The sequence below is a fragment of the Microtus oregoni genome, unplaced genomic scaffold (assembly GCF_018167655.1).
Source record: "Microtus oregoni isolate MIOR12 unplaced genomic scaffold, Mior012 000030F_ref0000283, whole genome shotgun sequence".
NCBI lineage: Eukaryota > Metazoa > Chordata > Mammalia > Rodentia > Cricetidae > Microtus > Microtus oregoni.
The window spans coordinates 28,998,611-29,024,965 of NW_024543089.1; the positions used below are offsets into that span (position 1 = coordinate 28,998,611).

The 26,355-nt window shown below is 40.2% G+C and overlaps 1 protein-coding gene across 1 annotated transcript in view; it reads left to right on the plus strand.

The window, feature by feature from the left end:
* Positions 1 to 26,355, plus strand: part of Crybg3 (crystallin beta-gamma domain containing 3) — a 118,836-nt gene that overhangs the window by 62,484 nt on the left and 29,997 nt on the right. Inside the window, exons 8-17 of the mRNA XM_041678460.1 lie at positions 1,967 to 2,103; positions 3,015 to 3,129; positions 4,238 to 4,273; positions 6,361 to 6,494; positions 9,448 to 9,574; positions 15,435 to 15,577; positions 15,672 to 15,798; positions 16,654 to 16,686; positions 22,632 to 22,741; positions 25,827 to 25,953. Coding sequence (XP_041534394.1) covers positions 1,967 to 2,103; positions 3,015 to 3,129; positions 4,238 to 4,273; positions 6,361 to 6,494; positions 9,448 to 9,574; positions 15,435 to 15,577; positions 15,672 to 15,798; positions 16,654 to 16,686; positions 22,632 to 22,741; positions 25,827 to 25,953 — 1,089 coding nt within the window. The remainder of the gene's footprint in view (positions 1 to 1,966; positions 2,104 to 3,014; positions 3,130 to 4,237; positions 4,274 to 6,360; positions 6,495 to 9,447; positions 9,575 to 15,434; positions 15,578 to 15,671; positions 15,799 to 16,653; positions 16,687 to 22,631; positions 22,742 to 25,826; positions 25,954 to 26,355) is intronic.

A 26,355-nucleotide genomic window follows, 5' to 3' on the forward strand; every position in this document is an offset into this window, starting at 1 on the left:
AGCACACCACAGACGGTTGAAGATTGACAGGTGACTGTTCTTTATATTTCTGGCTAATTGTAAAGTGAAGCTTCAGAAGGCCGTAAACTTTCCTGTTTTAAAGGCCATTTAGGTTGTGCTGCTTTAGTTTACTTCGGTTTAGGAGCTTATTTCTGAAAAAGAGATGTATAAATTTGCTTGGTTTCAGAAGTATATCTGAAGGAAAACATCACAGTCCACATGTCATAACTGTACATAATATACATGCCCTGCTAGTACTTTCATAGTTTGTTCGGAGTAAGACTCCTTTTCTTAGTTAAATTGAATCATTTTTAGACAGACAATGGTGATAACATGTTTTGACTAATAAAGTCTGTTTGGTACTTAATTCCCTAGGACAGCATATTCCAGTTGGTATCTTAAATTACTTCATTTGTAATTGAGAACAATTGAAAACTCAGCATGTGGAAAGTTTAAAAAATTTAAAATAGTAAAACCTCTAATTAAAAGGAAGTCACCCAGTCTCTAGTTAGTGGTATCTTTGATGTTTGTTGCATGTACTCGTTTTATTAAAATGCCTTTATTTGTATTTCAAGCATTAGAGGTGAGAATCAGGTTACTGAAACTTTATTTGTATAATTAAGCACTCTTGAGTTTTTGAGGTTGTATGTTTGAACAGGATGTTATCTGTAATTTTGGAAAACGGAAAAATGATTGTGATTCTAATTCCTTAAGAAAAGACAGTATTTTTTAATTAATTAATTTATTTCTTAAAAATTTCCACCTTCTCCCCTCCTCCAGTTTCCCTCCCACCCCCTCCAACTCCCTCTCCCCCTCTCTCCAGTCCTAAGACCAGTCAGGGATCCCTGCCCAAGGTCCTCCTCTCTCCATCCAGGTCTAGGAAGGTGAGCATCCAAACAGACTAGGCTCCCACAAAGCCAGTCCATGCAGTAGAATCAAAACCCAGTGCCATTGTCCTTGGCTTCTCAGTCAGCCCTCATTGTCAGCCATATTCAGAGAAAGACAGTATTTTTAAACATCATTCAAGAGATTATTAGATATTATAAGAAATTTCCCTTAATAAAGAAGGCTTTAGATGCATCATGAACGGCATGTATAAAACTTCCAGAGGCCAGTGTTGGGGTGTGACTGCAGAGCTCTGGAAAGTGAGTGTGGGTCCTGATGCTGTAGAAAACCAAATCCAAAGAGCAATCTGATGTGTATTGATCCAGGGAGTGGTGCTCTTGAAGTTCAGGGTTTAAAGGTGCTCTCACCTGACTCATAGTTGTGGGTTGCGGTTATTACTGCAGTTTGTACCAGAAGTGGAAGTGGATTAAAAAGAGCCGGGCAAGTGTAGTTTTAAAGGAAGGTCTGACAGTGGATGTCCCATCTTTAAAGGCTGGGACAGAGTCAAATTTCATACCTTTTATCATCGAGCCAACTTGCACTGAACAAATAAGTCCTACAAGTAGGAAAACACATTTCCTTTCCCCTCACCTCTAGTTCCTTCTCCTTTGTTGATGAAAATTAGATAAACACACCAGAGGGGCAGTGCCTCTCCATTATTTATTTTTTATGTCCCCCAGGAGATCAGCTTTTATTTAAGTCCTTTCCTCCCTTTAGGCTTTGTTAGGCTCCTGAGAAGGAAGCATGCAGGCCTTTGGCCCTCAAATCGTTTAGTAACTGAGTCATTCTTAGCGGGAGAAGTATTTTAAAAATGAAGCAGAAAAAAAGAAAAGAAAAGAAAGCAAGACGGTAGTTTTTCCAGCAACGTTCATGTGATTGTTGCAGTCTTCATTTGATTCCCAAGGAAAGCTTTTTTTTTTTTAAAAAAAAAAAATGCTTAAGGATCACCAGTTTCTCCCTTGTGTTGCTTCATGGAGACTTCCCAGTGCACAATGAAAGCATTGTAACCGGGTGTCCAGGGTGTTTACAACACTGGCCTGTGTGTCTCTAGATGATTTCAAAGGCAGTTTTTCTTTTCCAGGATTGCAGCATTCCGGAGATAGAGCTGTGCCCCGAGTCTGACCCTGGGTGCTGCCCTATCTACATCCATCGAGCTGTGCCCAACCTGGAAGAACTGAACATCCCCAAGTCCGCGTCCTTCATGGTGAAGTCGGGAGTGTATGTCGGCTTTTCTCAGTTGTAGCGATTAAAGGCCGCCAGTTAACCTTTTCGCTTCACGTTTCAGTAGATGACTTATGAATTCTGAAGTTTTAGTTAGTCTTGTTTATGCTTCCGGATACCCGAGAAAGACTACTTCCTGGTTTAAAATGTATGCTGTCCATCTCTGGATCCAATTAAGGCTTTGATGTATGGCTCCTAGGAGCAGGTACAGAATCCCCAGCCTTCTTGATAGATGGATCACGTTGTCTTTTTTTTTTTTTTTTTTTGGTTTTTCGAGACAGGGTTTCTCTGTGGTTTTGGAGCCTGTCCTGGAACTAGCTCTTGTAGACCAGGCTGGTCTCGAACTCACAGAGATCCGCCTGCCTCTGCCTCCCAAGTGCTGGCTTTTTTTATCTAACACATTTGGGAACTGGGAAGAAAGAACATGTCCCTGACTTAAAAACTTGGACCCTAAAGGATGTCTGGCTTGTGTTAGCTGTTGGTTCTTTCAGTTGACCATTTCCCAAGCCAGCATAGCCACTGCTTTGTGTTTTACTTCCCTGTTCCTGAAAGGCCAAGGTGAGTCATTCTTGCCTTGATGAGTGATCCACCCTGTGGGGCTAGCTGCAAGCAAAGATTGGCTGTTGAGTGTTGCTTTCTAAGTTGTCACCTGCTGTCATTAAAGGTACCACACGTTTTAGGTCTTAGAAATTCTAGGGCAGAAATTAATACACAGTACTCTACCATAAGGTAGAGAGTACATGAATATAAGTGCTTAAGAACATGTGACCATTCCTCATCATATGCTAATTACTTTGCTACATTTTATTAGTGTAATCCTGGAATTTCTTGATGGCCCCCTTTCCTCTTATAGAGCCAAACTGAAGTATTATTACCATACTGTAACCAACCATTTGTACCTTGTCTAGTTGGCTGGCCTACCCAGATATTAATTTTAAGGGGCAAGCTACAATCTTGGAGGAGGACCAGGGGCTCTTTGAGATTTCTGCAGCGGAAATGAAATCACTGCATCCTCTTCAAATGGTAAGCAGGTTCCACCCGAGGTTCTCCTCTTCCCCGGCACCCACCCCCGCAGAGGGAACACTGCTGAGAGCCGGCAGTCTCAAGACATGAATGCATGCACCACTGAATTGGCACATTGTATACTGTGTGTTCATGTTATACAGAACGTTTGCATTTACTTTGAACTCTGGCAGGCAATATGTAGAATTTTTTTAAACAAATAAGTATTGCATGAAATTTTAAATGTTTATTAAAATCTGGAGATTTTCTTGTTGATACTAATTAGAAAATTAGTTGTAGAAGATTGTGTCTTCCAGTTTAATAATGGATAGTAAACTCAGCATTAATAATAAATGGGTTGCTCTTTCAGTGTTTACTATGTTAAAGATTAAATAAGCGCCTGCAGCATCTCTGTGGCAAGCTTACTTTTTTTTTTTTTTTTTTTTTTTTTTTTTCGAGGAGCAAGCTGTTCGATTAAGTGCAGAGTACAGGCTATGTGATAAAATATGCTTGGTCCTGTGCCTGGGAAAATGGAAACAAGGACAAATGCAGGAACTTTAAGCAACATCAGAATGTGGAGTAGGATTTTTAACACTTTAACGTTATGTAGGTAGGGCTTCTGTGAGACTGGTGTTACTATTTATACTGTACAGTCTCGATGTGACAAGGCCATTAGGTTTAATCAGCTGTGTTGCGGAACTCAGGGGAGGAGGTGTGGAGACGGTGGGTGCCGGTGCCGTGCCCTAATTTAGATAGCCTGAGTGATGCTAGGGGATGCGTTTGAATACCGGCCTTAGAGATCTGCTCTGCCAAGGGTATCGTCTGAAGTTTTTAGCAGTCCCATTCTTCTGTTTGGGATACTCTACAGCTGCAATTTAATCTTTAATTGGTTGTGTTTGTTTAAAGGTCCTTTGTGTTCTGATCTGAGAATTTCATGCCCTGTCCATACTGATATAGGTCAGTCAGTCTGACTTGGTTTTGACTGCTGTAGGGTTCTGAATTTACTATAGTTAAATTTGACTGCTGCATTGTCTTAGCTAATGAGATTTTTGTAACTTACACATAACTTGGTTACTTCTCCCCTTCTTATGTATTTACATTGTTCTTTTAAATATCTTGTCACTTTTAGGGCGCACTGAAAGTGGAAATGCCTATGAACTTGAAGGTAAGTCTTGAACTGTCAGGCAACTCAGAAGACTGACCACGAATCTTTAAGTACTTTGATATGAGACCGTCCCAATGAGTGGAGGCTGCAGGAGTTGGAAGTGACTGTGTGGAAGGTTTTCTGAGGGCCCAGTCTGTGACTGCGAATGGCTTGCAGGCCTGGAGGTCTGTGCTGCCATCTCCCGCAGACCCACCGTCAGAAGGTGGCAGGTTTGATTTTCATTCCGTGCTGAGACTGAAGCTGGGAACTCAAGTGAATTCAAGTGAACTCAGCAGGATTCGAGAACAATGCTTGGAAAGAGGTCAATGCAGAGGAGTTAGATACTGGCTAGCTCCCGTAGGATGGATGTCAGTTTGCAAGTTTGAGTGCCTAAAAGGGAGGGTAGAGGCAATGCAAACTGGGCGGCAGAAGTGACAGGGTCAAGCATGTTACAGGAGGAAGAAATAGAATTACAAATATGTGTGTGAGGGAAGATGGAAAGAAAATCTGTTCTGTGGTCAAAGATGCAAACAGCCTTCAAAGATAGGAAGTAGCCCCTCCAGCCAGATGCCGGTATGGACTGCGACACCCATCCTCGCTTTTCACAAAGTAAGACGCCATGCCTCCGGTCCCCTTCTTTCCTCTACATCACAAGTTACTGAAATTGACTGTGATTTTCTCAGTCACATGGATGGATTCGTTTAAAACTTGCGTGGCTCAGTGCATGTCTTAACACCCCGACGCCATGCTGGGGTCATCCGAGTCTTAAGAACTTCAGCCTCATCTCCCTTCTCAAGTATGCTGTTGTGATTGTGAATGAGGCCAGACGGTTTTCAAAGTTTCCCAGCAAAGATTGCAGGCGGCTGATCTAACTAATAAAGGTAGAATTACCTGTGACACTCTCTCATGTGACTCCTGCTGCCGCCTCCAAGTGTTGTGAGTCACAGCTTGAGTGTGAAAGGCTGAGCTATCCTGGGGCGTTTGCACTTTGACACATTGTAGGCCTCTATGAGTGGACTGATTTTTATAAGTAATCACAACTTGCCAATTAGAAATTAATTAACATTGATGATGTCATAAGAGCTTGTTCATGAGTACTGCTTTTTACTTTACTATCATCCCAGCAGCAAATAAACCTGAATAAAACTTGATTGTGTGTATAATATTTATATAATTTAACTTCATAACATATCTATGATTATTATAGCTTCCTGTGAAAAGCTAGTGTGTAATTTTTTTCAGTCTATCAGTTATAATTATTATTTTTTTTAGAAATAGGGTATAAGTTTTAACAATTTTATATACTTAAGCCTAGGGATTTATCACCAAGATCTTTGGTTTTAGCCATATACAGATAATTCCTGTTAGCCATAGGAAGGACAAAGGGTAAGGTGTGGAGAGATCCACACTGTTCCCACAGCCATGGATTTAGGGGAGGGGGTCCTTGAGAGGTAAAGACATCAAAACAGTAGAGAGCCCTGTGGTAATATTTCTCCACTGCTTTCCACGTGCTTCCTGCTCTGCTCAGCATTCCACCCCGAGATTTGAACTAATATTCAGTTAGCAAAACGCCTGGCTTCCCAGTCCTTTCTTTGTTTTAGGAACTATTGCATTTATATTTAAAACTTTCATACTTCCACCCTTTCAACAATTATCAACAACTATACAAAGCACATGGTGTTATAAGAAGGTGTATTTGGGTTTTGAACTCAGTAGGTAATTTAGTTTTATGTGCTGGAAGCTCCAGATGTTTTCCATATCCCATACCTTATGGGGTATGAGCTGAATTCACAGCACAAGAGGATATAAAGAAAATTCAAGAGCCGTCTCTAAGTCAGTTTAGCCTACACAGTGGTCCTAGCGTTTGGGTAAGCAGAACAATGTAATAATCGCCAGGCACACTGATGTGAAAGAAGCAGGAGAAGAAATACTTGGCCCAAAGAATGATAATGGCGCATGCGTACTTATGAATGTCAAATGCTGTTTTCTGTAGTAAAATTAACTTTGAAAGCATATGTTGCACCCTATTCATGTTTTGTCTTTAATGCCACTAAAGTCTATCCATGGTACAGGATGAATACGCTAAATAACAGTTTCGTGTCTTTCAGGTTATCCTTTATGAAAAACCTCACTTCCACGGACATACCAAAGAATTTAGTGAACATATAGATTCTGTCCCTAAGTTTTTAAAAAGTGATAAGGACTTCCATCGCATTGGATCAATTCGTGTCATTGGTGGAGTGTGAGTGTCACATTTTTAATGCATGATTTATTAGCTTGCTTTTAGCAATTAGCTTAAACAATATACTAAAAAAGACAAAGTCAGCCAACCTTAACCTTAATCTATCTCCCTTCTGTAATATAGTAAGTAGAATACATAACTTAATAATTATTGGGCCTACTTATTGGTTTTAAAGACTTACTGGTTGTCAAGATTTTGAAATAGAAACCATACTATGTATTTAATGTAAATTTTCAATACCTAGCATTTCTAAAATACCATAGAAGAATTATAAGGTAAATTTCTATTTTTTACAGACTGTGAGCTTGGCGGAAGGCCTAGCTTCTTAATCTGCTATTCTGTTGATCTATTCATATTGACTAACTTATGCTCTAAGGTAGTGAGTTATCTCATTAAAGTAATAGAGTAAGCCCTGTGATCCAAAACCACTAAATATACACAACACAGGGGTATTATTGTGACCCCAGCCTCAATCGGCTTTACTCTAGCAAAAGTCCTAAGAAATCTGTAACCAGGCTGGTCTTTGCCTGTTTTGTGTTCTTGTGAGGGTAAAAACACCAAGCAGAAACTTGGCTCACAGCAGATTTGCTGTGGAGAGGCCCGTGCCGGGATCTGTCCAGAAACATTGTCATATGTCCCTTCACACGGTAGTTGTTTTGAATGTGATTCATTTTAATACAAAGCATTGACAAAATGTCATAGAACTTGTTAATGCCCCTCTAGCAAACGATGCTTTTAAAATATCCATAGGTGTGAACCTGTCTACAGTCACCCGCAGTTCTCTATTCGCAGTTTGTGGTACGAACTAATTACTGATTGCCATACCAGCCTAATGAGAATAGGAGAAAACTAATAAGATAAGTAGGTCATATTGATACTTGGTCTGGTATGCCAATAATCATTTAGCCCTGAATTAAAAGCATTACTTGGTGTTGAAAGGACAGATAAAGTTGGGTAGATACGTTCTTAGTCTATTGTGTTTATTTGTAATACTGTGTTTATTATAATATTCCCTGATTTGTGAACACACATGTATATTGCTAAAACTCTGCTGTAGGTTTTTGTCTATTTTCCTCCTGAGACCTAAATGTTTTCCCCTGTTACCTAGATGGATTTAAAACTGGTTGTCTGCCTCAAAAGTTACCTGCTAAAATTTAGTGTGATGAATGTTATTTTTTACAATTGCTTTATAAAAAAAAAAAAGACAAAGAATGGCCTGTGATAGAGAATACACACTTTCAGTTTTATGTGACAGTCAAGGAGTAAAACATGATGCTCCCACTTAGAAATCACAAGCTAGCTTGATTGTTTTTCAACACTTGTCTCATTTCTTGGCTTTTTAGCTGTTTAGCTCTATATATGGAGAGTACGGGTCCTTTTTCATCCCTGTCCCACCTTAAGGAATTTGAGGTCTGTAAGACTGATGATCTTGCCTTTAATCCCAGCAGTCAGGAGAATCTCTGTGAGTTCAAGGCCAGCCTGGTCTACAGAGTGAGTTCCAGAACAACCAGGCTATACAGAGAAATCCTGTCTCCAAAAGCCAAAACAAAACAAAACAAAAACAAAACAAAAAAGCAAAACCAACAGAAACAAAACCCTTAACTCATCATTTAACATTAAAGTCTTGGTACTCTTCATTATTTTTCTCAGTCAAATATAGTTCAAAATGGGCTTCAAATAACTTCCTTGATACAAAAGAAAGCTTAGACTGTATTAAGTTTTCTGTGAGATGTATTTTCACATTATAGTTTAAGTATATAATCATCATGTTAATACTGTCTGTATTTCAAACTCACTGAAACTTACTAGTATGTTTATGGGCTCTTTCGGCGTCCTGTGGAATTCCACTCCCTAGCATTGCATATACCTAGAAACAGAAGGTAAAGAGAGATGAAGGATGGCCACATGTGTAGTACTTTGTGCTGTGTGAAAAGAGTTTGGTTTTATATATACACACGGCTTCAGAGGGGTGAAAAAAGAATAATTAATAATAATAATAATAATAGGCAGCCTTCTTGGACTTCTTTTTATTTCCTTCATGTTTCTTAATCTGAAATTTCCTAATCTGGAGGCTGAGAATAGTCAGCCTTGCAGGCTATCCCTTTGGAAGGTCCCACCTTTACTTTATCATCCAGGTAAAGGCTACTTTTTTTTTTTTAGGCAGCACATTTTGTGAGTCATCTATACTCACATTGCATTAGGTACCGTGGTGTAATCTTTATAAAAAGGTAAGGTTCCCAGCCGAGTCTAAAGCCTGTAGTGCTTATCAGTGTCTCCTGATGCTATGAGAGTAGAACTCAGGAAGCTTGAGTCCCTGGAAAGTACTCTGCAGAAATGCTTCCTGTTTCCACGATGATACTGATAAGACACTAGGATGAAGCTTTCCCACCCATAAGTATTTACAGACAGACATTTCGTACATACAGGATTCCAGCTCAGTAGCCTTTTCCAGTTTCTCTTTGGGAAACCTCCCTGTATTGTTTTTTATCTGCAGCTGGGTGAAGAGTTCCTTTGGCTTAAACCCTGAGTAAATGATTAATAAAATAGTCCTTTCTTGGTTCTAGAAGGGCTTAATCGACGTAATGAAAATGATTTCCTTGGATTTCAGTGCAGGTTTGAAACTTTTCTCATCGGCTGTGTGTACTTTGCATTATTTCTACTTGGCAAATTATTCTCTGACCATGGTGAGACACGGTACTAGTCATTTCACAAACACTTAATGAGCTTGCTCTGTTGCAATGCTACAATTAACCTTTTGTTGGGAAACGTTTCCACACTATAAAAATTATTGATCCGCGAGATACGTACCATTTGCCCATCTTTGTGCCTGAAAACAAACAAGGTCATTTTGAATATTGGACAAATAACTTTGTTTCTTGTCACCATACTTTTCTCTCTTGCTTTCTTAAAACTAGGTTTATCAGTGGCTCACTTGAGTCTCCTGTATTTCTAGGTGGGTTGCCTATGAAAAGGAACATTTCAAAGGCCAGCAATTCCTACTTGAAGAAGGAGACTTTGAAGATAGCAGTGTTTGTGGGGCATTGAGTGGTCCCATCATGTCTTTCCGGTACCTACAAGCCGTGAGTTTGCTTTCTTAACATTAATTCGTACATGTTTTATATTTTCATAAAAATGAGACATGATTTCTGATAGAGCCTGATGTCATAGCACCTGAGAGTATTCAACTGAACAGGACTTGCCTGCGGTGATTATTATCGAATATCTATATTTTACAGTTTTATTTTCCTTTAGTTTTTGAGACAGCCTTTCTCTGTGTAGCCTTGACTTGTCTGGAACTCACTCTGTAAACCAGGCTAGCCTAGAACTCCCAGAGATCATCCTGCCTCTGCCTTCTGGGTTCTGGGATTGAATGTGTATACCTCTACACCTGGATTACTTTTTACTTTTTCATCCATTGAGTCCATCATCATTTTTGAGTACCTCCTTTGTTAGGTATATTGGTTTTTTTTTTTTTTTTTTGGTTTTTCGAGACAGGGTTTCTCTTGTTAGGTGTATTGTGATAAACACAGCATAGAGTAGCCAGAGGCCCCCATACCAACACCCAGAGCTGGCAGCATAGAAGGTAGCATACAGATAACTAGCGTTGTTAGTCTGTGACCAGATTGAGTACTCAGACATCAATAGAAGAGTCATTTGGTCAGTTCTCCCTCCTTGGAGATGACGGCTTAGCTGAGGCTCCTGCTCACAGTCACTGGAGTGAAAAGTTTCCAGGCTGGACAGATTGCATGAAAGGAAAACAGAGGTGTTATTTTATAGCAAGAGATTGGCCCACACTAATGGGTGAAGTTGAGAGTTTAAGCCATAGGTTCTCAGCTGAAGGTGATCTTTATCCATGTGACACTATCTGGAGATGTTTTGGATTGTTGATATTTCAGGGGACGTGGATCTACTGACATCTAGTGGGTAGAAGCCAGGAGATCCTGTTGGAACCCTGTGTTGTTACAGGTCTTCCCCAACAATGAAGAATAACAGGATGGGCTACTAGGATGGCTTGTTGGTAAAAGTCCTTGCTGCCAAGCCTGATGACCTGAGTTCAATCCCCAGGATGCACATGGTGGAAGGAGGAAATTGATTCCCTTAGGTTGTCTTCTGACGTGTGTGCACACACGCACACACACACACACACACACACATAAACACACACACACCCCACTACCACCACCACCAACAACAACAACAGTAGTAGTAGTAAAGAATGTCAGGGCCCACAGATTCTCACAGTGTCAAAGTTGAGAAACTTTCATGCGAATAAGGTGGTATGTGCTTAGAGATGTATGTTAGATGTGTTAATTCAGGATGTAAGAGAACTTTGGAAGGATGAGTACAGTGAATGAAGGCCTAGGGCCAGGGAAGAGTTCAGATTCATTCCTGAACTGATTGTGAGTCACTGGTGAACTTTTAGGCCCAGTGGACATTAGACAGTTAGTGGCTTAGGAAGAGTGTTTAGTAGGAGTTAAGAGAGAGGTGATGCTGGAGCTGAGAGGTCTGGAGTATCACAAAATTCCAGGCAGCCAGGGAGATGATGGATGGATGCTACAGTGTTCCTGGGATATTGGGGCTTATCAAACATGGCGTGTCACCCTGAGCAGCCCTCTGGACTTTGCTTTTTTTCAAGTATCTCCAGTAATGGTTCTCAACCTGAGGGTCGAAGGACCCTTTCACAGAGTTGGCATATCAGATAGCCTACATATCAGATATTTACATTAAGATTCATAACAAATACATGGCCTTAAAGAGAACCTTCACAGCAGAAAAGAGGATTTCATTCCATCAAAGGCTTATTAGGCTTGTTAAGTCACTGGTAAGTATTCATATAGGGTCACCTGTCAGGACAGTACACATATATAACATGTTTACATGACTTTCAGATACTTTTTAGAAGTCTTATCACTAATGTACATTCAAATTAATTATACTTAAAAAACTATTCAATTCTAGATTTAAATTTTAGATTTATATTAAAAGAACTATGCATTAAAATGTACGTATACATTGTCAAACATCTTTAAAGACAATGGTGTTCAAGTTACATTTTGAAATATTGTGTATCCTTCAGCCAGGCCCATAAATGGGAAGGCGTGATTGTGACTCTGGTCTGACATATCCTTTCCCCATAGGCTGGGGATATCTGTAACCTGGGAGAGGGGGAAGCATGGTGGTCCCCGTCTGAGTTAAAGTCATGTGAAACCTCCTTGTGAACAGGCAGGAAAGCTGTGTCGTGTGGTGTCAGTTCAGAGATCCTGGCTGCACTACACGGAACACTCTGGATTTGCTAAGGTCAAATAGCGGATATGTTCCTCTGGGATAATCGGAACTGTGCCAGCTAGCGATTTGAAGAGGACAAGGAGAAATGCGTTCCCAGCTCCAAATGAGTCACTCAGATGTTCATGTGTAGCTGATTGCTCTTTAAGAAAGCAGAACGCTGAAAGGCATGCAGTGCAGTTCAGGCTGTGGGTCAAGGAATTTTTCTTCATTCTCGTTCTCAATAAAATGTGCTCGGCGTGCATGTTTTCAGTTTTGTGCTAGCTGCCTGTCTAGATTTACTTTTGCTGTTTGACTTTGCTCTTTGCCAGATCCAGGGTATGTCTTCAGACCTCTGAACCCAGGTGGAGTTAGACCACTATAAGTTAACAGACTCAGCAGGACTCGGTTGGCTCCAAGATCACAGTGTCCACCCAGGGTCATAATCTCAGAGCTCACTGGCTGGATCAGCCCAGAGCATTTATGGAATTTAAAAGTCATCATATTGCGGAGCTCTGGGCTGCATCTCCAGGCTTAGGGCGGCTCTCAGTCTTGAGACTGTACTGAATGAGTCAAGCGCTTAACAAATAGAAACTAGAACATAGCCTTTGAAGTCCGTCCCCTATTGTCCATCCTCCTTGAGCTGCTAACCTACCCGCACCTGAATTCAGTGCCTTAAAGTGCAGAGATTATCAGGGACGTGGTAACCTAGAAATTGTAGGTGGACCCTAGACATGGCTGCAAGCGTCTGCAACTCGTCTCTAGAACAAGGCACTTCTGTGATTTGTTTCATTGTTTTGGGGGTTTTCTGGGTGCTGGGAGGTCCAACCCAAGGTCTGATTCATGCTGTGCAATCACTCCACCATGAACTACACCCCCAGCCTGATTTTTGCACACGTAAATCCTCATTTTGTCTGTGTGACATCTAGATGTTCATACTCGGGAGGCTGGACCCAGCACTGGCACCTGACTGAGCACACAGGTTAGCTCTGAGCCCCAGCTCTGACTATCAGGGTTACAACCTCAATACTGCCAGTCAGCTGGGTCTGATACCACGTGTCTGACAAATCTGAAAGAAAAATGCAGAATGGGAGGGAGAGAAGAAGAAACTGGGAAAAGATGGAAAACAGAAGCTGTAAAGCAAGAAAAGCCATAAATAAAAGCAGAAAACAGAAAGGGGCATTCCACCACTTGGGCCTTCTCTGCAGACCACTGCTAAGGCTTTAAGGATGGGAGACAATGTAGAAGTCTCAAGGTGTGTGAGCTTGTTTTCATTATCCTGTAAGCTCAGTCCGCGCTTTCTGTAGTGATTCCTGTGTAAGAAAGAGGCTGCTCCTCTCCTTAGCTTCAGGCCTCACTGTCGCGCATGGCCCTCCAGACCATTTCTCAGATGATTCTCCTGGCTGCAGCTGCTCCCCTCCTGCTCACACAATGTGATGTGTTCTTGGGCTTGCTCAAGTCAAGCACAGCCCTGCTAGTGCAAACCAGATAGACAACACCCATGTAAATGTCAATGTTCTTCTGTGTCCTTCTCCAGTGAAACAGTGATCCACAGCACCTCTTAATTTACTGTGCTTTCCAGTCCTAAGATCCCAAGACATAGTAAATGACAGGCACTCACAGAACCAGAGGAACAAGAGAGAGAGAGAGAGGCAGGGACTTTGAGTCATGAGAAATGGGGAGGAGAGGTCACAATCAGTCACAGTGACTGAGCACTGCCCTGAACCTTTCCTTTAGTTAGGTTCAGATCTTCTTTTGTTGGTCGCTGGTGATGCTGGTTCCTGACAAGCTCCAGCCTGAGCCCAGTGCAGCCATCACTGGACCCCACAGTTGCTGTCATCAGGCCAGGGCACTTTCAGCATGGAGGAACAGGGGTGTGTCTGTGTCTGGGAGGGAGCCTCTTGTGGGGAGGTTCCTGTAAAGTGACCACAGGTTATTGAAGTCTCATTCCTCTTATAGCCTATTTATTGTGTTCGTGCCTGTGAGTGTGAGTATGTGTATGTGTGTGTGTGTGAGTGTGTGTGTAAAAGCAGAGATTAGAAAAACTAAGAAATGTGTTTTAGAAATGAAGTTTTAGTAAGAGCTGGGACATTGGCTGATCCAGCATGAACCCTTTATTTTTTTTAATGGAACATGTGAAATAAATGAAGAGAGTAGCTCTCAGTTACAAAGGTTCCTCTGGAGATAGAATTGGAAACTCACTTGTGGGTTAGAAATTATTTTGTGATAAAAATTTTAGGCAAAAGCTGTTGTCTTTTACTCTGACGTTTGATAGAATATTTGACCTCTCTTGGTCAGCAATTTTTAAATCCTTGAAAGTTGGCCAGGTTGCGTTAGCACACGCCTTTAATCCTCACTCGGGATGCAAAGGCAGGCAGATCTCTGAGTTTGAGGCCAGCCTGGTCTAGAGAGTGGGTTCCAGGACAGCCAGGTCTACACAGAGAAATCACATCTCCAAAAACCAAAAGAAATAATGATTAATAATAATAATAATGATAATGATAATGATAATGAAAGAAAGGAAAAAAAGAAATGAACAAGTTTATGATCTTAACTGCTTACCATGTCCTCCTTCCAACTCCTCTTACGTCTCCAGTATGCACCTGCCACTTTCATGTTCATACCTTTTTAGAATAAAAACAATTGAGAGCTCATTCAGTCCAGTTAGCACTACCTGTGTGCATGGGTGCAGGGCTGGCCTTTGAGTTCTGCTCTCCTCACTAGTCACGTGCCCTCCATTCTGTCTCCCCAGGTGATGTAACTATGTCATCATCAATATTGTTGACATTACAGATATGCAAAAAGAAATGTTGATAAAGAAATTATATATACACATATATATGCAACATGTTTTAAAGTCAAGAGTGTTTATCATTGGATAGAAATAGAAATTTTTGTTCAATATAGTTTTCAATTTTGATAACATATATGTTCTTTTTTTCTTGGTTTTTAGAGACAGGGCTTCTCTATATAACAGCCCTAGTTGTCCTAGAACTAGCTCTTGTAGACCAGATTGGCCTTGAACTCATAGATCTGTCCAACCTCTGCTTCCCGAGTGCTGGAATTAAAGGCATGTGCCACCACTGCACAGCTGATAACATGTATGTTTTATCATATATTTAAGTCTCTTCCTGGAGGGCTGTAATACACTATTACATCTAGTCCTTTTAAAGTTTCTTAATTTACTAGTGAAATTAGGAATGTACGTATTTGATGTTAATGTTGCTCCTGTGAGTGGCCTCTGTCTTTAGCTGATTATGTGTTTGTGTTTAAAGTTTTCATAAGATCATAATGTATTAACTTTACAAACAATTTTCCTGACTTCACTTTGATTTTTGAGCAAGTGACCTCTTTAAAGCTCAGTTGTATTTAAGGCACATAAAATTGCGCCTCCTGTTGCTCACAGTCCATTATATTTTCACTTAGCCTTGTGAGATTTTGCTCAAGTGAGAGTTTATTTCCTGTAATGAGTATTAATGTGATGCATCTAATTCTAGAGGTTTAGATTAGAGCAAATAAAGGCTTAATGTTTTTCTCTAAATGATATTGGGATAGAGATTACAGCATTGTATTTCATGCCATTAAGGTTCTTCCTGAAATCATTTGTGTGAACATTATCCCGACTGTGTGAATTGTGTCACATACGTTCTCTTAAACAGCCCTCCCGCCTCCTTTCAGAACTTTATAGAGTCTGCCATCACACTGTTTGAGTCTGACCTGGAAAGGGGGAAGTTCATCGACATTACGAATCAGGAAATTTCGGACCTCGAAGAAATCGGCTTTGGCAGTGAAACCAGATCCATTCACGTCAAGAGTGGTGTGTAAGTAGCCTTGCCTCAAGAGCCTGGGGGAGTCGGCAGGGCGTAAGGCTGTGGGCTTCTCGATTCTACCCCTCTCCTGTTCTCTCCCTACTAGATGGGTTGCCTACCGCCAGAAGTTCTTCTGTGGAGATCAGTACATTTTAGAGAAAGGAAAATACAAATGCTTTTTTGATTGGGGAGGAACAAGTAATACAATCTTGTCAATCCGACCAATCCAGCTGGTAAGTGAAGTGGGGGGCAGACTGACACCAGAAGCATTTGACGGGATACAGTGACTGTGTGGAGCATTGCTTGAAAGTGGTCAAGTTTAGATTCTCTTTTGTGTTTCTGTACACAGTAAATAAAATACCCCATGTATTTCTACTGATTGCAGAGGGGGCTAGTAGACACGAACACATTCTGGAGGCATCCCTGTACTAGGACCAGTTTATTCATTCAGCAGCTTAGCTTCATACTTGTCTCGTTAGATACTGTTATGCCGATTCACTGGAGATACAAGATGAGGACGGCTGCACTGATGGCTCGTGATCTCTTAAAGGGAGAGAGGTTGATGGGCAGTTCATTATAGTGTGGTTAATAGGAAGATGAAGTGTGTAGATCATGCCGGACCAGTTGGGGGAAGGACGCTCTGTCTCTGAGGGTTAAGACCTTGCGGAAAGAAAGGACACTGGTTATTCTTAAGGGGGTTCTTCAGGCAGAAAGAAGCCCATTGAGAGGAAGATGTGTGCAAAACCACAAAGTGTCAGACACTGTGGCTGAATAAATGAGAAGAACCACAGAGTGACCGGGGTATCCGCTCCTTAGTGTCAGAAATTGAGGCCCTTTCTAAAATGCGCCTGGATGCTCTCCTCTTGAGTAGCTACAGGAGTACTCAAACTAGTCATGAATACTAAAATTATTCCAAGGTAAATTCCATAGGTTATTTGAGACAGAAAGGGTCATAAGTAGATGAAGGAATTTAGTAAATTGGCAAGACCATGAAAATCTTTTTCTAGGAAAATTTTCAAAACATTCTGAAGCCAGCTAAGCTAAGATAATATGACACAATTTTTAAAATATTTTAATATGTCTTTCAGGAACCACTTGGGATAAATGAGCCTCCACATTTGGTATGTTTCAAAATATTCTTATCATTGGTGCAGTATTTACCAAAAGCATTACACTTTCTCAAATCTTTCCCTGAGATAATTTTTATGTGCCTATGTGACAAAGCAAGTTCCTGTTGAACTCTGTGTCTCTGAGCACAGGAGTGTCCTTTATGTTGGTGGGATTGTCTGATTGTCTGATGTTTGTCACAGCATTCACAATGGGTCGTTGGAACCCGTGACTCTTGGTCTTTCCTATAGCCCCCTCTGCCTGCTGTCAGCTCTCTCAGTACCACATATCTCCGTGTTCCTGGAGGAGCAGAGAACTTGCAGCAGCACCCCCCCCCCCAACACCTCACACTGTGCTTACTATGAATACACGCTTAGAAAACATTTTTACTGCGCAAACTTATTTTCTTGGGAGAGGTGTGCTCTCCTGCCACAGTGCATGTGTGTGTCGGTCTGAGGACAACTTGTGGGAGAAGGTTCACTCCTACCGTGTAGATCTCTGGTGTTCACACTCAAACCATCAAACTTGGTGCCAAGAATCTTTCCTCCCTGAGCACAAGCACCCTTACACTGAGCCTTCTCATTTTCCTGTACGTGGATTTCTGATCCTTGTGTGATTTTTTTTTAATACTCTAGTAACCTTAAACCTCCATCTCTTCCTCTCTCTATCTCCATTTCTCTGTCTGTCTCTCTGTCTCTGTCCCTCTCTCTGTATATGTGTGTGTGTGTGTGTCAATGGTTCAAAAGGGTTTGGATAAGACACAAAGCCTAGTATTGGTTTATTGTATTCTAAGGTCTAATAATTGCATTTGGTTTGTGTTTGTAATAATTCTGTATAGTGTTTGTAATAATTCTGCACGTATTTACTCCATGAATGTACATAAAACTTGAGATTCTGAATTTAAGTCAGTGTCATTATCATACAGCTAGAGGAAGGAAAGGAGACATCCTGTAGTTTCTGTTTTCAGAAGGACCTGGATAGGGACAGAAACACAATGATAGAGAAAGACAGGAGAGGAAAAACACTGCTTTCCCTGTTTCTCTTAAAAAATAGCCTGGTTAGAAAACCCCCTGTCCAAAGCCACATGTAGTGATTGGTGAGCAGTGACATCCACGACCGTGTATGGTGGAAGTCTGCTGAGTGTGTACAGCTCCCATGTTCCTGTCAACGCCTGTCTGTTTCAGCTCAGCCAACTTTAATCATGTTCTACTCACTGGATGTGCTCCGAGGTTTTTGTTATTTTCTAGTTAGCTGAGACCTTTTGAAACAGTTTCTCCTTGAACATAATTGAGAAGTTGTATTTAGAGATACTTCCTGCCAGAAACTTTATTTTGGATTTTGGGGAACCTCCAGCTGTGGATTTTTAAAGCTCATGTTTTTATATGAATCAAAATAGCATGTATAGGTAAAGAGGGCTAATTCAAACTTTTTTTTTTCTTTTCTGAGTTTCTAGTGCAGATTAAACATCCCATTCTTCTGAGCTCTTTTCTCCTCTTCCAACTCTTTGCTCTTTGTTAAAATGAACTTTATTGTTCGGGGGCGGGTTGCCAGCCTTTCTTTGTAGTGCTTCCAGATCAGCTGGAAGAGGGAAACAGCAGAAGACACCCAGTGAAATCTGTTTGCTTCATTTTTCTAGCTGTGGCTCAGTTTTTGTGAAATGAGCGTTTCTGACAAGTGTACGCTAGCTGATGCGTGGTCCTGTGTGTACAAAGCCTCTTTGTTTATGCAGTATTAGAACCCCTGGGTTAGGCCTTTTATTGTTTATATTTACCTAGACAAAAACAAGCAAATCTTGGCAGTGTTCACATAGGGTATTTTCCTGTCCAAGTAAGGAGGCAGTTATATTTCAGGGTTCAAGTCAAAGAAGGATTTTTTTTGTTTTGTTTTACATTAATTATCTCAAGGGAAACTGTTAAGTCACCCAAGGGGGGGGGAGGATAAATCTAGAAAATGTGCAGAGAGTAATATATATTATTATAGAGTTATAAACATAGGATTGCTGGGAGTTTTGTAAGCATGAAAATATATATTTAATTGTTATACTAAAAGAAACCAGCATTTATGGTGGAGAGTGTTTTTCTCTTGAGACACAGACCCATCACTAAGTCTGATTACCAGCTAGAGAGTCACATGGCATAGTAGAACTCTCCATCATGGAGGTGGCATTTAATTTTGTTTTTATTTCTCCCCCCCCCCAAACAAAAGAAACACTAAACAGAGTGTAGATTTTTGTCATTATCTCTCCAACTTAGCACATGTGGAATGTCATATTACTAGATTGAATATTATAAAAGTTAATTTCTTTTTAGGGGAGGTTATAGTGAGCCAATATTCTAATCCGTCCTGCCCTTTGACCTAATCAGTTACCTTGGATCCTTAGGACCATTCTGAAGTCTGTTTACAAATATAATTGTTTGTGATTCCTGAAATACAGAACTGTTATTCTACCCCATACTTAATGGTAGCAGAGAGAAATAAACCAAGTAAATTCTTCTGTTACATAAGTTAGCTTCGGTGACCTTTGAAGTGACAGAGGGGTTTATAATGGCTTTGCTTGCTATTTCATAGGGCAATGGTTCTCAACCTATGGGTCGTGACCCCTTTGGGGGTTGCATATCAGAAGTTTACAATAAGATTCATAACAGTAGCAAAATTACAGCTATGAAGTCGCAACAAAATAATTTTCTGGTTGGGGGTCACCACCATATGAACTGTTTGAAAGGGCTGTAGCATTAGGAAGATTGAGAACCACTGATATACGGGGACTTTTTAACTCTCAAAAGGAAGATCTATTTAAACAAAATCTTGCCTGGGTGGTAAGAAAGACTATAAAATTGTTATAGTATTAATTGATTGAGAAATTGACTTAGGTTGGCTATAACTGAAGGTGGAAACAAAGTGGTTTTTGTTTAACAGTCTTCATGTATCTGTGAAGATGGTCAAAATGGTTAGAGGAAATATTTGAGAGGAGAACTTCTTAAAAATTATTTTAGTGTTAATTTAAATAAAATTACCTTGAAAGTCCCTGCTGATTCTGTGGAATAAATTGAGCAGGTCTTCTGTGTTTGGTCAATAATTTAGTTACTGGATTTTTACTTTGTCAAGCTAGACCGACCCTATTACATTTTCTTCATGTGAATCGTAAATGAAAATTACAGTTAAATATAGTTCTATAAAATCTTAGTCATAAAGTGTTGGTGATAATTTCTGCCTCAAGGAAAAAATATGGCAGTGTATGAGAAAAATACCTTGTCATCAAGTGGCAGAATTTTCTTTCCTTTTCTCCCTCCCTTCTTTCCTCTTTCCATTGTCTTGCTTCTGTATACTTCCATGAAGGAGACTGGTCGGAATAGACACAGTTCCACATGGTCCATGGTAATGCATGTTTGAAGTTTGAAGATACCTAGTATCTTGTTCTTCTATTTATTTGCTTAGTTTCTAAGCAGCCCGTTGGGCTCTTTTATAGATCCATTGCCCATTAAGGTCTAAAGGGAAATACTTTAGTGATTTGTGTAGCTAAGTTTTTTCCAACCTTAAATTTTCAACACCTCCATCACTTAATTTCATTAGGAATGGAAACTACAACTTAAATTGTTTGCAGCTTCTGAGCTTAGAGTTGCCTTCTGATATCCCAAGAGTGCTTTTGTGGATGATCCAGACCCATTTTTAGAGTGTTACTGTAAAAGGAGCGGCAGACCACGTCCCGTCACCCAGCTAGCTTTACACCCGAAATAATTACATGGAAACTGTATTCTTTTAAACACTGACTGGCCCATTATATCTAGCCTCTTATTGGCTAACTCTTACATATTCATTTAACCCATATCTAGTAATCTCTGTATCACCATGAGGTGGTGGCTTACCGGGAAAGATCCTAACCTACATCTGTCTCGGGTCAGAGAATCATGGCGTCTGTCTGACTCTGCTTTCTTTCTCCCAGAATTCTGTTCTGTCTACTCCCCCACCTATCAAAAGGCCAAGGCAGTTTCTTTATTAACCAATGAAAGTAACACATAGACAGAAGACCCACCTACATCATGTTACGTGGTGAACTTCTCGACCAGCAAGGAAGAATGACCACCACACGAGGATTCTTCTCAGATCACGCTTTATTGGAGTGCCTCTTGGTTGAGGGAGAGCAGGAAGCGAGGGGCTCTGAGAGCACAAAAGCAGCTGCTTATATGGGGAGTAGGCACATGGGTTGCCCTGTGATTGGTTGCCACCATCAGCTGACACCAGACTGCATCGGGATAGGCCCAAGGGCCCTTATCCACCGCATGCAGGAAGCAGGGGACATGCAGTTCCCAAAGGCATAGCCATATATGGAGTTGTTTATTTCCAACAAGACAGGATGTCAGCGCCATCTTGTAATGGCGATTCTGTCCGACTCCCTGCAATGTTACTGTGAGTTGTTCTATTCTGATGCACTGATTGGGTGGACATAATGAGGCGATTATTTTGTAGGTCTGATCTAGTGTTTTCTTAACCATATACTTCTCATTTTAGAGGTAAAAGGAAAGTAAACTCAAATGTACATTGAACCCAGTTTTTAAATGTGTGCCCAAAACTAATATATCAAAATACTCTATATAAACTTAAATTCCTCTGTGTTGAAAACTAATGACTGGAAGGGGGTTATACCTGCATTATCCCACACCTGCATTATTGGTGTGTAGAATTTGACATTTCCTCACTTCACAGTGAAATGTCGATGTGTGGTTTTTTTTTGTTGTTGTTATTTGGAGGGGGGGGGGCTGCGATTGGACTCATGCATGCTGAACAAGTTTTGTACCGATAGTAACATCTCTAGCCTGAATGAAAATGAACATTAAACCCATCAATATATGAAAAATGGACTCTACACATCAGAAACACATGCAGTGAATATCTGTGAGATCCATTTTCATGTAGTTTTTCCAGTTTGTTCTGTGAAGTTTGATAGTGTTTGCAAGCTGCAAAGAAGTTTTCTACATTTTCAGAAGTTTGTGACTCATGTCTTATGGATCTTTATGTATGTTGTGAAATATATGTCTTCTTTGGAACTTCCTCTTTTCTTGCTGTCCTACCTGGGAAGGAGCCTGAAACATCGTGGATCTTCTTCTTGAGAAGTCCTTGGTACTTGACGGTCCAAGTACAGTGTGGTTTCTCAACAGGAAGTCCCATTGTGAAAGAAGCCACAGTTGGTCAGGGGAACACTGGTGTGAGCAATGGCATTCTCTCTCACTTCCTGTCTTTTGGCTGATCTTCAGTATCAAACCAAGCAGAGTCAGGGCAGAAGGGGACTGCCAAGAAACATATCCGGTTAAAGGTCCCCTGGGAAGATGAATACGGCTCAAGGAGGCTTGTTTCTGATAGCTGCCTGGGCAGGAGGACTATGTGCAGGTCATTTATTACGACGTATTCCTTGCTACCGTGCAAGCATGACAGTGCAGGATGCCCCTTGGGCCAGGTCAGTTAGAGTCTTAGAGGATTAGGAAATATTTATTTATAGGACTCATTAATTTATTCAAGGCCTCTAGAGCTGCAACTTATTGATTTCAAGCTCATGAGAGTTTTAGTTAGGATTTCATTGTCTTACCTTGACAAAAAGTCAAGGAAAAACATAGTATGAGTATGATATTCAGCTATAAAGTGTACATTTAAGTTATTCTTACCAGAAAACTAAAACCATAACCTGGAATGTAGGACACAGATGCCTCTTTTTCTTCACCGTAAATCAGGGACTAATCCAACACCATTTGATACAAATGATAAATATTGAAATGTCACTCTTATAAACACGTAAGAAGAAATAAAGGCACATTAAGAAGAATGTCGCCATTCTTCACATAGCTTGACTGATAATAAATAAAGCACAAATGTAATATCCTGCTGAACGTTTATGAGCGTGTTAAAGTTTATTTGCTTGTGATGATGTTAAACAACCATTTCATGGTCAATTACTGCTATGTTCCCACAGCTCAAAGCATTCAGTAAAGCAGGCTTCCAAGGCGAGTGCATAGATTTTATAAAAGAATGTTCTGACCTGACCTCATTCTCGCCGTCCTCCTTCAAGGTTCTCCGTGGCTGGTGAGTGTGCTTGATTCTTCTGCTCTTACCTAAGACCAAATTTCTTTTAAGTTTACAAAGGGCAGAGGTTTTTTTTTTTCTTTCACAGTAATTTTTTTCTTTTTTCTTTCTTTCTTTTTTATTAAAGCACTGACCAGTTGCTAACTAGTCTATATTAATCTTGGTGAATTTGTAATTTTAGTTATACAAGTTATACACAATATAAAAAAGTTGACTATTCAACTTTGGGAGCCTTTTAATGGTTTTATGTCTCAATATTTTCTTAGATGATTTTTCTAAGATTAATGTTTATGCTGTATGTTTATTGTATGTGTACTGTGCAGCACGATAATAAAATGCTACAGAATAGCCACTACTTTTGTCCAGGAAAGATATCTTATTCCTATTTGCTTAAAATAGTTTATCTCTCTGTTTTCCAAATAAGGGAGCTAGATTTGGAGTTAGGGTTCTGGAACTACCACCACATCATACAGCAGAAATATTTTTGTCATTTGTTCATTAAAAAAAAAAAACCTTAAATCCTTTATTCTTCCAGTTCTAACAATATGATCAATCTTTTTTACGTGTGAAACTGTATGTGATTACTTGGGCTAAAGTATAGTCTATTGTTTCTGTAATAAAATATACATGACATAATATTTACTATTTTGCCCATTTTTATGTCTTTTGTTTGGTTACATTTCCCATATTTCCAGTATCTACCTAATAGCACTTTAGAATCCCCGGTGTTTGTCAGTTTCCCTTTCTTCTTCTTTGAGCCTGTGTAGACCAGTGCAACACATTTCAGTTTACTATTTTTTCTGTCCACCTTTATTCCTAGTCGTCGCTAACGCAGATCAAGTTCACCTCGTCCTTTTCTGGGCTTATTCCATTAGCTAGTCTCAGTTTCCTTACTTGTTCTTTGTCCTTCCCCCTCTGCCAACATGTACTCAGCCAGTTGTCTTATCCATTGCCCTCTGAGCCAAGATGGTAAAGTCCCCTCAACTCCATGGGCTTGGCAAGCTCTGTTCCTGGTGCCTTAGCCTGTCATGGTATCACAGAAGTGAGTGGCCACTGGTTTACATGCTTGAATAGGAACAGCTGAATTGTGGTGAAATTTCATTGATGCACATGGAGATTTGCACTGAATACGTATGACATACATAAAAAGTAGAAAGTAGTGGGTTTTTTTTTAATTTAAAAAGCATCTGAAATTTTAAAAATCATTTCAGATGTGGACTATATTGAAAAATAAATGATGGGACTGTTTGGCACATAGTCTGTGGTCTGCTGACCCTTGCAAAGGTTGTAGGACTTTGATAAACAGAGCCAACAGATGATACTTATTTGTTCTATAGGATATGTTAAAACTAACATACTTATAGGTCTAGTATATATTATTTCAGCATCACCTACCTCCCACTGTTCCCTTAAACAACTTTGTGAAAGCCTTCACCATTGGAAAAGATTGCTGGCATTGAGTAGATGGCATGTTTGCTCCCCACTATCCCTTAGCCATTAGGTGGTGGCCTTTCCCAATTGCTTTTCCCTTTTCAATTGCCAGTGCCCTTCTCATGTCCTTTCATTACCTACTTGTCCTCCATTAAAGCTGCAGAATTTTAAGATTTGTTTACTACTCCTCCCAATTCGTTCAAGCCATGTTTTCCTTCCAGATTTCCTTGTCACTCTTCTAATTGGATCTCTTCTACAGTTGTTGCTGTTTTTAGATTTACTTCTGAAGGGTTGAGGGTTTTATAACACTAAAACGTAAAGTCCTGTAAATTCAGAAAGATTATCTTCCACTCTGTTGTCAGAGAGAAATATGTAGCGAGGACCTGAAATAGTTTTCTTACCATTAATTGGTTTTGAGTTTCTTCTCCAAAAAGGTGAAATTCTGCAGGATGAATTTTCATTTATCAGGTAAAAAGAAGTGCTAAATTTTTCCTACAGGAAAGTCATTGTTTTTTCTTTTGATGCTGAAATAGAGGAAAAATTAGTCACATATGCCCTTATATGCTTGAAGTATAAGTACTAAACTATAGTTAAATGAAAAGAATTTTAGAACCATGGAGATTATGTGAGCACCTAGTTTTTATGAGACCTGGATATGAATCCAGTTCAACTCCTTCTCAGCTATGAAAGTAACTCTAGGAAATGGTCTTCTCTGATCCTGATTCCTCGTGAACAAAGGCGACAGTCCTCCAAGGACTGTCTTGTCCTCCTGGTGGTAGGAGGTCTCACTTGTGCTAGGCAAGTGCTCTATCGCTGAGCCATAATGCACTAAATAAAATACTGCAAATGAAGGGCTTAGCTTCTTGCCTACTACATTTAAAGCCCTTGATAAATGTTGGCAGTTAAGTATTCATCACACAGGAGAAAATGACAGTAAATGGCAGTACCACCTGGCATTCCGATGGTAATATAGAATTAACTTGGTCTAGGTAAAATACTGATAGTACTAACATTTTTAAATTATGGGCTAAAACTTCAATACACCCAAGCTAAATTACTAATAGCTAATTAATTTTTCCCTTCAGCTCCTCCTTTGAAAAGGGAGTCCTTAACCAGGATCTTGGTGTGTGGTGTATTGAATGTAACTCAACATGAAGGATTCACTTTAAATTGTTTTTTCTCTTAGCTATCTGATATAAAAGTGACAGATACACTTTAGAACGTTTCCCCAAAATAACTTAATCCCTTTGATTAATCATCACCATAATTTGATCCCAGAGTTTTTTATTTGAAGGCACTAAATTTACAGATGTCTTCAGTATAAAGCAGATGTCTTTTTATTTTAGGTTTCAGATCTGCCATTTAATTGGTGAACCTTGGGAAAGATCGGCCTACCTTTTATAACCTTTAGTATAGTATGTTGATTGTGAAGATGAACTTGTATCTTCAGCTTAAATAGTTATTGAAGACACTATGAAATGAGGTCTGTGCCTCATGCCTTGGGCATAGTAAGCAGGAAGTAAACAAGAGTACTCACTGTTTACTGACCAGTACAGCCCTGCACCATGACTGCGGTACCCTAGTTTCTACAGCTGGATGACAGGACAGCCTAAGGATGGAATGTAATTTGAGTGTCCTACTGCTTCTTTTATAGCTGGCTCCTGTATTACCAAGAAGATGTCTTCTATCATCAGTGTGTACTGGAAGAAGGCCTCTACGTTGACCTTACTTCCTGTGGCTGCCCGTCAGCTAGAGTCAGAGCTCTCAAGCCCATTGACTACGTGAGTAACCTACTGAGCTCATAGTTGTGAGACACAGCTGAAGTACCTGGGGTGCAGGAATTAGAGGCAAGGATTTGAGCCCAATTGCACCGCTTCCCAGGTCTGTAACTCCAGGCAAACTGGGTCATCTCTCTGAAATTGAGCTTGCTTGTCGGCGAAGGAGCCAGGAGTGATCGTATCTGCCTCACAGGATTCTTAACAATAATGTACATGAAAGGCATATCTCTTTGAAGAATAGTTTATAATGTGAAATTAGAAGAGATATTACAATGGGAAATGCCAAATTATCAAAACAGGAGTAGTTTAATTACTTGTTATTAGGAGATTGAGGTTCACACATGAAATCCAGCCAAGGTGATTTGTAGGAATGTGATCTCCAAGCATTAGAGTAATGTAGACTTG